General features: G+C 47.7%; 1 protein-coding gene across 1 annotated transcript; it reads left to right on the top strand.

The window, feature by feature from the left end:
• Positions 1 to 3,569: 3,569 nt before the first annotated feature.
• On the top strand, positions 3,570 to 10,965 carry NGB (neuroglobin). The gene is made up of 4 exons (XM_084631323.1): positions 3,570 to 4,260; positions 5,805 to 5,916; positions 7,270 to 7,389; positions 8,882 to 10,965. Exons 1-4 carry the CDS (start codon positions 4,157 to 4,159, stop codon positions 9,026 to 9,028), a joined length of 483 nt encoding a protein of 160 aa, XP_084487449.1. The 5' UTR covers positions 3,570 to 4,156; the 3' UTR covers positions 9,029 to 10,965.
• The last annotated feature ends 296 nt before the right edge of the window (positions 10,966 to 11,261 follow it).

Here is an 11,261-nt window from a genome sequence, read left to right as displayed (position 1 = left end):
TATGCCAATTTCCTGCAATATTTGTGGGTGATCTTACTAGATTAAGTGTAGGTGTCGTTGTGGGCCAGGGATTGTATGTAATTCCATGGAGGGCCACAGCTCTCCAGGAACGAAGGCTGCAGGGCTGTAATCTCAGCCTGGAACAGAATGCAGGTTGTGGGAAAATGGAGCTGGGTTCCCAAGTCACTTGGAGAGGTGATGAGTATCGATGGGAGCAGGGTAGAGAGCATGTTCTCAGTCTGGGAGAGTTTGGAGAGGCTGGGAGAGTTTATGGATGAGCTGCCTGGGTGTATCCCTTGCATGTTGGAGGGAGAAGGGTGCCGCCACGCACCATGTGTGTCCCTCCTCTACTCCCCCCCTGTCTCTCTCTGCTCAAGCGCGGGGTGGGGAGGGGCGGGGGGCGGTGGCCATGTGGGGAAGGAGAGGAGGGAATCACTTGGTGAGTGGTGGCGGGGACCTCCAGAGAGGGGTGGTGGAGTGCTCAAGCGGAGCAGCCAGTCAGCGGCGGGCGGAGAACGCTGAATTTTGATATGCGCCATGCACGTTCCCAGTATCTGCTACTCAGCTCCCCCGGTTCATTGGTAATCTTCCTGGGGCGTCGAAGGGACCTGGGAAACGGAGTAGCAGATACCGCTGCCTCAGCCGCCCGGAACCTGCGTGGCGCATAATCAATAAGCAAAAACTTCTGGCAGAAGCCCACTCCCAGCACGGAAGGGAAGAGAAGAGGCGGGACCACCATGGCCTAGGTGTCTGGTGGCAGGGGCGGCGGTGGCGGTGCCAGGGCTTAGCCTCCCCTAGCCTATTATACCTGCTGTCCATGAGCACAGTACGAGCATTGCTCATGATTGGCTGCCTAGAATCCTGCTAACCACTGTAGTAGCGAGAGAGAGCCTGGAGCACTGGGCCTGGTGCAAGACCTGAGGCCTGAACCAGATTCAGGCCATGCTGTGAACCAAAGTCAGGCCCTCTTTCAAAGCAGATGCTTACAAGTTCACTGTCCGATAAATGAACTTGGCAATAGTATTGGTAGTGTTGCTAAAACACAGGCACTCCTAAGAAGCATTAGGCACTGGGTATTCATGTAAACACATTCCAGAAGGTTAGCACAGGCCTACCCCAACATGGAGTTATGGTATAAACACCATCCTTGAAAATGGTACAGGGACATGCTGACCCATCTTAAGATAAGGTAGGGTTACAGGATACTGGATGGAGATGTTTTGTTCAAACCAGCAGGTACAAGGTGTTGGGTAGTAACTAACTAATAGGGTAATACATAACTTGTTTGTATCAATGTATCAAAGAGAAATCACAAGAGGGACATCTTTGTCTGGCCTAAGAGGCAGCAGAAAGTCTCGCTGCTGACAGCTGGTCCATTGTCACGGGCGTACATGCCCTATAACCATTGAGCCAGGGCACTGGTATCGGTCTTTGTCAACAGTAAAGATGGCAGAGTGCCTTCACCACCGAACCGAGTCTGGTATTTCTGGGTAATATTATCGAGGTCTGCAGAGCTGGGGCAGCACTCGGAGAGAAAACACACACACACACCCCGCCCACTGACAACCACAACAAGTGGACAAGTCACTCAAGCAATCTACCTCCAGCAGTGAGGATGGCAGCAGAAAATTGTATCTGAAACTGATGACGGCCTCTTGTGATACAAGCAAATCTCTCATCATAGGGGAGGAATCCTGAAAGAATTTAATCTAGTTGATTTAAAAAAAAAAAAGGTTAATAATGATTAACAGGTGTGTAGTTTGCAGCCAGGTCCTGGGGTATGATATTCCTTCAGCTAAGGCTTTTGCTGATGCTTTCACTTCAAGAAAAGCCCCACAACAGCCCAAGCAGCTCCACTTTACTGAATAAAGGGGTATTCAAAGGTAAGACAATATAATATATATGTATGTATACGTAATGTGCTACATTTTGTGTGAGAGCATGAGAGAGATTACAGCCTCCTATGGGACAGAACTGGAACAGCTCCCCTGGTTCACATAAGCCCTACATGGCTAACGCCTAAGGGTGGTTCTCCTCTAGCACAGATGGTAGGGGCTGTTGCTAAGTTCTAGCCTGAAGCTGCTGTGAAGTTCAGGGTAGTCATGTTGTACAACAAAGGGATGAATAAAGCTGTAACAAATACATGATCATCAACAATATTTTTAGTTTTCTTCTCTATCTGTCTTATAGTTCCCAGGCCTTCGGAGGTGACTCTGATATACTCCGCAACCCATCTTACCTGACCTGGTCGCCAATAATTCCAAGACTTGTGCTCTAAAAACTACTATCTGCACCCCCCTGGAATAACCATACTGAACTAGGTGGTTATTGCATTGTTGAGCTCTGAGAATGTGCTCAGGTTTATGAAACATAAAGACAATTGTGACACCCCCAGAAGATCTTACAATCTAAGGGCCAAATTCTGACTCCACTGAAGTTAATGGTGTTACAGTAGCAGAGAACTGGCCCTTCAGAAGAGACAGTGAGAAGACAAGAGTGGTGAGATGGAAGTGAGGATGTAATATTGTGCTGTTTAACGTATCCCCCTTCTAGGAACAAACGTTAATGCTCTTCAGGAATGATGTATCATCACTGGCTATGGCCACTTACAGCCCCTACTGAAGGTACTGTGCAGGCTTCCTGGCCTTCAGAATGTCTTCTTGTCAAGATAAATCTCATTAATAGCTGCGTGTTTGTAATTTCAGAGCAGACTGCAGGGATTTTCAATGAGACGCAGAGCAGACTGGAATGATTTTCAATGAGACCTACGTCACTCAGGCACTTTTGAAAACCCCACCTGAAATGATTATTCTGCTATCTGTCCACAGTGTCTTTCTGTTGAGGGGCTCCTTAACCCAGGTCTGCCAGATTGTTTCCTCTCTACACTTGCCTCACTGCTGCCTGAGTCACCTAGGCCATTTTAAGAGGAGAGCTTTTACTTAGAATATACTTCGAAGGCGTATGCGACAGCTCAAAAGTCTATGGGCCATTATTAAATGCTTTGCCTTGTACAGTTGGCTTCCTTTCTGTTAAATTAAATGTGATTTTGTTCCCTTTCTACATTTCAAATCTCTAGAGGCACCTACCAATGGATATACCAGGAGCCTAAGAGTGTTCTGGAAGTCAATGAAAGTGACAGGAAGCAAGGGGGTACTGTAACCTTAAGAGTGTCACTGAAAATAGCGGAAAGAAAAGGGACATTCAGAGGCAGCAATGTCTAATAGTTAGAGCAGAGCTGGGTGTTGCAAGAGCTGGATTCCAGTCTTGGAGCTATCATTGATTTGCTATGTGACCTTGGGTAAGTTTCTTTCCTTCTGTGTCTCTTCATCTGGACAACAGAGCTGGTTGGAAAGTTTCAACCAAAATGGGTTAAATCATCTCTTATGTACTGAGGCTGAAAGTCTATGGTTGCTCTTTGTGTGTGGGGACAATATAACAAAGTGCACAATATTTATTTATTTATTTGTGTAGCTTTAAAAGGATAGATGGAAGGGAGGGAAAGAAAGGTGACACTGTCTCTTTAAAAGCATCGGTGATAGTGTTGCTCTGCGAGACAGCCAGCTGGGAAAGTGCTGCTGCTAAGGAGAAAGGAGCTAGCTTCAGTTCCAGATCCTTGCGCCTGATAGTGTGTGACAGGCACAGAGACAGGGACCGAGTCAGGAGCACAGTTATCACCCTGCACAAAGACTGGGAGAGGGAGACCCAGAGAAACCTGTGGTAACCAAAGAGCAGTGGACAATTAGAAAGCAAGGAGTCCTTCATTCTCGTAGACACCAGGGAACAATATGGGTCTTTCCCAAGGCACTCTGGTTTCATCTAATTGTTCAGAGAGAGCCTCTTTCTAAACCCACCTGTGCTGCTTCCAGGCTGCAGGTGGCAGGGCAGAAAGGAGAAGAGTTCTTGCTCTATTTGGAAATCCCAGAGATGTGATCACAAAGTCTTGTGCACTGTGCAGGGAAGAGCATCCTTGCCACTTAGGGAGTGAATGGTGTGTGTGCATCCCAGCTCCAGAGGCACTGGTAGCCCTAGATACTTGGATTAATAGGAGATCAGTGCCACCTGTAACTCAGAGGGCAGAGTAAGTAGTGCAGCTACTTTCAGAAGGAGCGTAAGGTTGGCCTGGCTCTGTTCTTAACCTCCCTCTTTCTACAATAAAATGGAGAGTGGAAGATTATCCAGCACAGAACAGGCGCTGATCCGGGAGAGCTGGCAGAAAGTGAGTAGCAACCTCCTGCAACATGGCACCATCTTGTTTACCAGGTGAGTAACAGGCTGTTATAGCAACAGGAGGCATCTCTAGCAGGGTAACTCATCCAGATATGAAGTAAGCACCTGGGGTCCTCGCTAGCCTGTTTCTTAGCCATCCTCTCTCCCTGACCACAATCCCTGAATTAAGCAGTGGGAGCTTTCCAATCCCTGATCAGAAACACTTTCTTCTCCTTGGCAATGATTTCTTTTTTCTGGCTTCATCTCATTGCTCCTTCTGTCCATTTGTTGTGATTTGCACCCTGGAGAGAACAGGATTATGAAGAAGCTTGTTTGCATTTAAATCTAGAAGTTTGTTAAAAGGAGAGCAGGGAGAGTGTATGGGGTAGAAGACTATGTGTATTTTTTGTGCCTTTGCAATGATATCCCTCATTTGTTAGCAGAAAATATATTTCTGTTGTTTAAAGAGCTGCTCGTTTCTTGTGTATATGCTCAACTCTGTGGAGTGTATCTAAGTGGCTTCCTAATTGTTTGTGGCACTGGAGTCTTCAGACACAGACAGAGCCCTCGCCACTGGGGAGAGGATCAACTAATTCTAGGATCAATCCTAGCACAGAGGAAAAGGTGCGTGGGTGAGAGCAGCTGAAAATCCAACTCGCTGCCTCTTCCAAGCAAATGAGCCCTTAGGGGCTAGAGGAATGGAGGGAGATAGAAAGATACCTGAGAAGTCCCTTAAAATCATGGATCTAAAAAGTTTGTGATGAGCTCCCAGCTTCTTCACAGCCTGTGCAGAATGGAGTGTTGCATCTGGGAAATAAAACACTGCCCAACAGAACTGAACAGAGAAGCTACCTGAGGGGATGTTTAAAAGTTTTGAGAAGGGGGGAGGATGTTGCAGCTGAATGTAAAGTATCTCGGATGAGGTTGATTGTAAGAGATTAGGGAGAAAGCAAATTGGCCATTGTATGTGTGTCTGTGTGAATTGCCATGCAATAGAGTCCCAGGAATGTCATCAATCCATCCTGACCTCTTGCTCGTTGCACCAGTATGTGAGTTATACAGGAGACCCTAAGCTGAAAAAGTTGGTGGAAGGAGCCTAAATAGGAAGCCAGTGATGGTCTGCGAGCTAGGGGTTTATATGAGCCTGCTCACTGGGGTATCTGGCTGCAGCATTCTGGGCCTTCCTGAAGTTGGTTGAGTTGGGATTCAGGAAATATATAAAATGAGGAATTGCAAGAGTTGAGATGGCAAACAAGCAGGAGTAAGTATTTCAGCCAAGACAGGGTCAAGGATGAATTCCAGCAATGGCTTGGAGCGAATTCTAGGGAGCAATAAACCTACCAGTGAGGAATGGGGATTTGAGCTAGAGTAACAGAGGCTTTTTGTAGCCAGAGATGACCTGAACGGTCCCAAATTATTAATCTTCCTTTCAGAACTCTATGCTTTTCACATGATTGGTGGTGAAGTCAGGTCACCCTCTGGGTGGTGCTGGTAGAGGCTGATGGATGGATTGGTGGGGGGGGGGTGGTCATCCTCTTGGTGAAGGTGGAGTCACTTTGAGGAGTGTGAAAAGTCTGGGGTTTCTCTTTCTGTTGCAGGTTGTTTGATCTGGACCCTGACCTGTTGCCCCTTTTCCAGTACACTTGCAAACAGTTCTCCAGCCCTCAGGAGTGCCTCTCATCACCCGAGTTCCTGGATCACATTAGGAAGGTAAGGGATGAAGAGGCTGATGTGGTCAGTGATGCACCATATAGAGCAAATTCTCTGAATGGGAGAAGCCCTGAGTAGCAAACTCTGCATTGGGGGGCTAGGTCTCTCTCAGTCCATTTGCCGTGAAATGTCAGGCAGCTCACTCCCTGAAATACAGAGACAGTGAAGTTCTGCCGGGGCAAATCCCAATGTGTTCAGCAATGAGGGCTGGGTGCCCTGTGTCCTTATGCTCTCACCACAGTTATTGATTCACTTTGGTGAAAATCAAAGGACTGGATTCTTATTCTGAAATGTGTATGTGAATTGCATGCTGCTTAGATGATGCAGGATGGACCACAGTAGAGACCGAAGGTCCTCTAGTTACCTACACACAGAACAGGGACAGTCCAAGCACTTAGATAATCACAGTGATGGCATAATACAAAACACTAGAAAGAGAGAGAGGCCATGGGCAAAGTTCCTGCTGTAAGTAAAGGGCAGGTGTCACCAGTGATCTCCTCCTGAAAGTTCTCTTGCTGTAGCAGCAGAGCCTGAGAGCCCACAGCCCCTTAAGTTACCTATCATGGGACCCATCATGAGGGACAGTGTTATACACGTTCACCACCTCCTCAGACATGGAGGGTAGAGATGGGGGGAAATAAAATATCTATACATCATCTTGGAGAATCCTGGTGTGCTTAATGAAGTATAGCAGAATCCTTTCATTCAGTGCTGAAATGCAGCCACCTCCGGGGTGGAAAGCTGTAGCTATTTAGTGACACACTACAGTGCTACTGCATGGTTTGACAGGAAATGAAGAAAAAGTCCATATTCTGCTGAAACTGAAAGGAAAAATTGGGGAAGCGGAATGTGTTTATCCAGGTTGGAATTTGACCAACCCTTGCCAAAAGGGTCATGGGAGCTGTAATGGTTACTTGTGGTCACATCCTCAGCTTCCGGGCTCATCCAACAAGCTACATTTCCAGCATCACAGTGTCTCAGAGAGAAGAGGGCCCCCTATTGAATCACAAACACCACTTGCCATACCACCTGCTGTCCTGTTTAGCTTGGGAGATCTGGTAGGATAGCCTCATAAGGTGAAATGATGTGGCCCTTGGGTTTGCCTTTGCCAGAAGAAGGAGATGACATACACAAGTGGGGTGGGCTGTGGAAAACACTGTTTTTCAACAGAATACAGGTTTCAATCCGTCTCCGTGAAGTTCTGACCAAGCTCTTTAGCATAAGGGAGCAGAACAGGCTTTCACTGTACAGCAAGCTAATGGCTCCATGACTGATGATGAGACGATTGTTTGGAAATTTTGTTCCTAGCCGATGTTCTCTGCTAATTCTGTCCTCTCTGGATTTACCCTGCAGGTGATGCTGGTGATAGATGCTGCTGTGACTCACTTGGAGAACTTGTCCTCTCTGGAAGAATATCTCGCCAACTTGGGCAAGAAACACCAGGCAGTTGGTGTGAAGGTGGATTCTTTCTCGGTAAGGCATCTTCTCTCTTCATGCTACTTCTGCCACAGCATTCTCCCAGCTTCACCCATGGTGCCATCCTGATCCACCATGAATGGCAGTGCATGGTTTCCTCATTGTGCCATGTAGCTGGGTTCTAGGACTTCTGCACATATGTTGCTGGGTTATTTAACTCTGTTGCTGGGCAAGAAAACTGGCAGCCCAACCCAGTCCCAGAATCTGAAGCACCTACAAGGTGACCATTGGCATGCTCAGGGGGAGCCATCCCACATGCTTGCTCTTTAGGTGGACTTGCACTAGCTTGAGTTATATTCCCTGCTCTTTCTGCCCTGCATCTTAAGCTTGATGGGCAGAGTCTTGGGATGCCATTTGCAAGGGAATACAGCTACATCTTGGGCTGCATTTGCCTGGCACAAGGTTACTGAACCTCAGCCCAGGACATTGCCAGATGTGTGATCAGTTGTCCCAGCTCTCACTTCCCCTCCCTCTCCCAGGTAGTGGGGCAGAAGTATCCCTATCCCTCATTTCAGACCCCAGCTTCCCCGCATCCTACCAATGGGCAGGAGCAGAAACACTAGATAAATGAATTGCGATTATGGAAAGCATCAGGCATGTTAACTTGAAGATACATAGGCTTTGTTCCTTTACCTCCCCGAGTGTGATGTCTTGTGCCACTAGCCATAGTCCTTGGCAGACTGAGCTAGAATCACCATTACTTGATTGATAATTAGCCCTCTCTGGGGTTTGTTTCTAGCAGCCAGGATGAGGGAGGTTCTGTGGGGAGCCAGTGTGTTTATTCCATATCAGATCAGCTATTTATACGGAGTCAGCTGGACTGCCATGTCAGTGAAGAGGGTTGGGTTTGGGATGGTGTGCCATGTAGTGGAGACTTCCCAGGGTAGGATGGGCTCTGACTATCCAGTTGAGTCTGATACTGTGATCTCTACCTGCAGCTGTAAATAGCTTCTGAGTATGCCTCAGTTTTGCCTACCTACTTTCAGATGTCATCACCAGCCTCCCCTGGTGCTAAATTAGGGGAGAGTGCAGACTGCCTGCAGCTGGGAGCTAAAGTAGATTAATAATCTTGCCTAGAGTCTCACCCCCACCCCTTTCTGCTGAAAAGCTTCATTAAGCGCTGGATTGTGGTCCCTTCAGAAAGGGAGCTATGAGGGAGACCAATTGAGAGCGCGAGGGGAGTGGGTACGAAACAGTGTGAGCAAGGGAAGTCAGTGGGAAGTGAATCAGCCCACAAGAAGAGGTGAGTGGGCAGCTTGGAGACATTTTGGAAAATTGTAGGAGGATTAGAGAGATGGGGAGGAAGCAGGCGTGGGGACAGGGCACCTGTTGGGTAGAAGCTGGAGAATCTGTGTTGTCCTGTTCTGGGCAGTGCAACAGAGAAGGCTCAGAAAGGAGATGATGAATAAATTCAGCAGGAGAGAAACTGACAGCATGGCTGTCCTGAGGCTTCTGACCTCTGATCCTGGTGCCTCTGTTTGGTTTGCAGGCAGTGGGAGAGTCCTTGATGTTCATGCTGGAGAAATGCCTCGGTACTGCCTTCAGCCCGGACGTGCGAGAGGCTTGGACCAGGCTGTATGATGCTGTGGTGAAAGCCATGAGCCATGGCTGGGATGCACATAAAGAGGGGAAATAGACCCAGCAAGCTTGGGCTCTGGCTTTCCTCTTTCTAACCCAGCAGCAGCTCCGAGGAGAGAGTTGACTCTCCCTTCCAACCATGCCCATTCCAGGGCCATCTCGGTTGCCCTCTCTGTCTTGCTTTGATATTACCCACATCTCTGCCTCTGACGATGATCAATGTGATCCCCCTTAATTACACTGCAAATGAGCCCTTGTGTCCACTTCCGGGGGCTGGGTAGAGCTGGGCTCAGCCCGCGGAGGTGGAATGAGCTTGTCCCTCAAATTCCAATTCGTTTGTCTCTCCACCTAAATATTCTCCTGGAGTTATTGCAGGTCGGTTAATCCTTGCTCTTTATTCCCTCTGTATTTGCCCTAGAATAGATCCCAGGCCCTTCCTCACGTAAGGTTAATCACAGCTGTGTGTATTTCCTAGGGAGAGGCTGAGCAGTGTAGCTTTTTGAACGTGGAACTGGGTTAATCCCAGTGTAAGGCTGCTCTTACCAGGTCTGAGCTGCTAGCTGGCTGGATTTGGAGTGACTTGGCCGGCTGATTTAACCTGAAAGCCAGCTGAAATGCAGCAGCTACCAGTGCTTTTTAAAATGTCTTCCCCTAAAGTAAATTACATCAAGTAAGGACAAATACAGACTTTGTAGTAGAATTAAAGTGACAGATGCAGCTTTCTCCTAGGAGCAGCTTCCAAAAATCATCCTGGTTCTTGGCCAAAGAGAATATAGCTGGAATTCTTCCCATTTACTGATCATTTACATATTTATAGCTTCCTGGACCCGTAGGGATAACTCCTACCCATCACTGAAATGCAGCTGCTCCTGGGGTGGATGAGAGGCCTGATTAACAGCATACAACAATGCTGTGCCCCATTTTAGGACAGGAATTGAGTAAGAATCCCGTATCCAGTTGAAAACACGGGAGGAATGTTCAGGAGGTAGAATGTAAATACTTTAATTGGAATTTGACCTGAACCCCAGGAATAAGATCCTGACTCCTGTGAAAAGTGTCCCAGGGGATTTAAAATGACCCCACGTGGCTAGGAACTCGGTTTTATGTCTTATCTGAAAATTGCTCCTCCAGAAGCACAGTGTATCCTGTTTGGGACGTTGGTACTAACTGGGGGAAGAGCACATCCTACTGAATGTGCAGCACTGCTTCGTACAGAACCTGGATTTTTCCATGCAGATCTCCCATCTGAGCAGGGACTAGGTAGAACTCACTGTTATGCTAGTGTAACTGCTACCCAGTGCCCTCATGACCCTCACCTTGTAACAGGAGCTCACGTCTGTGGTTTTGGAGCAGCTCTGTGCCAGTTGGCCAGTTAGAGAATCCTCAGTTCCATATTCTAGGGAGGCTAGTGTGGGTGTCTTGGATATCAAACGCTTGCTGAGTTCACTGCATCTCTGATGGCTGCAGCTTCCTTTTATCCAGAGGGATCCTCCTCTTCTCTCGTTATAGGGTTTTTGGGCTCCACTCTTCTTTTCCTCATCTGCAGACTCTGACTATGGCACCAGATCTCTGCTCTTACTACTCTCTCTCTCTGTGTAAGCCAAGCTGGGTGGATGTGGTAGCTCTCCTCTAACCTGCAACTCCCGGCTAGTTAGGGAGGGGAAAGCAGGGCCTGGATCCAGGAGAACAGCTGGCTGTGCCTGTATATCCCGGGAAGGGAGAGTTCGGTGCTCCCCTGTGGAATTTTGAAAAGTGATCAGTGCATATCCAATACCTTCTCTGCTGCTGTAAACATATGAGGTCAAAGACTTGTTCTCTGTGCGTGCTGTGGCTGGGTGGGCAGCTGTGTGTGATGAATAGATGTGTGTGGGTATGAACTACTACACCAAATAAGCCCCCTGCCCAGCTTTCATAGTCTGTTAAGCTCACCTGCTCTCTGCCATGTTTTGTGTAATTCCTAAGAGAAATAAAGCAGCTGTCTGTATATGCCTCCTAGCCCTGTCTGGACTGTGTTTAATAGACAGCCGTATAGCAACAATGCTAGTATTAAATCACACCTGCCAGGGACTGATACAAGGTGACCCGCAAAGCATTTTTTTTAAAAATGAGTCTCTGCCTTTTTGGCTTATTTATGATTTCAACATAAAAGACCTGAAAGGTTGAAAAAGGGGAGTGGGAGAGGGAGGGTTTTATTTGATTTCTGTGTGAATCTTGGAGATAGTGCGAATGTCAAGTCTGGCCTTGCCTGGCTTTGCTGGAGGACTGCTCGGTGGCCTCAGATGTCTATTGGA

Source organism: Lepidochelys olivacea (assembly GCF_965140295.1).
Source record: "Lepidochelys olivacea isolate rLepOli2 genome assembly, chromosome: 6".
NCBI lineage: Eukaryota > Metazoa > Chordata > Testudines > Cheloniidae > Lepidochelys > Lepidochelys olivacea.
This window is presented reverse-complemented; position numbering and strand designations above follow the sequence as displayed.

Coding starts and splice junctions, on each gene's coding strand:
- NGB (XM_084631323.1), top strand. CDS start 4,157: ATGGAGAGTGGAAGATTATCCAGCACAGAACAGGCGCTGATCCGGGAG. Junction 5,917..7,269: donor TCCTGGATCACATTAGGAAG/GTAAGGGATGAA, acceptor TTTACCCTGCAG/GTGATGCTGGTGATAGATGC. Junction 7,390..8,881: donor TGAAGGTGGATTCTTTCTCG/GTAAGGCATCTT, acceptor TTTGGTTTGCAG/GCAGTGGGAGAGTCCTTGAT.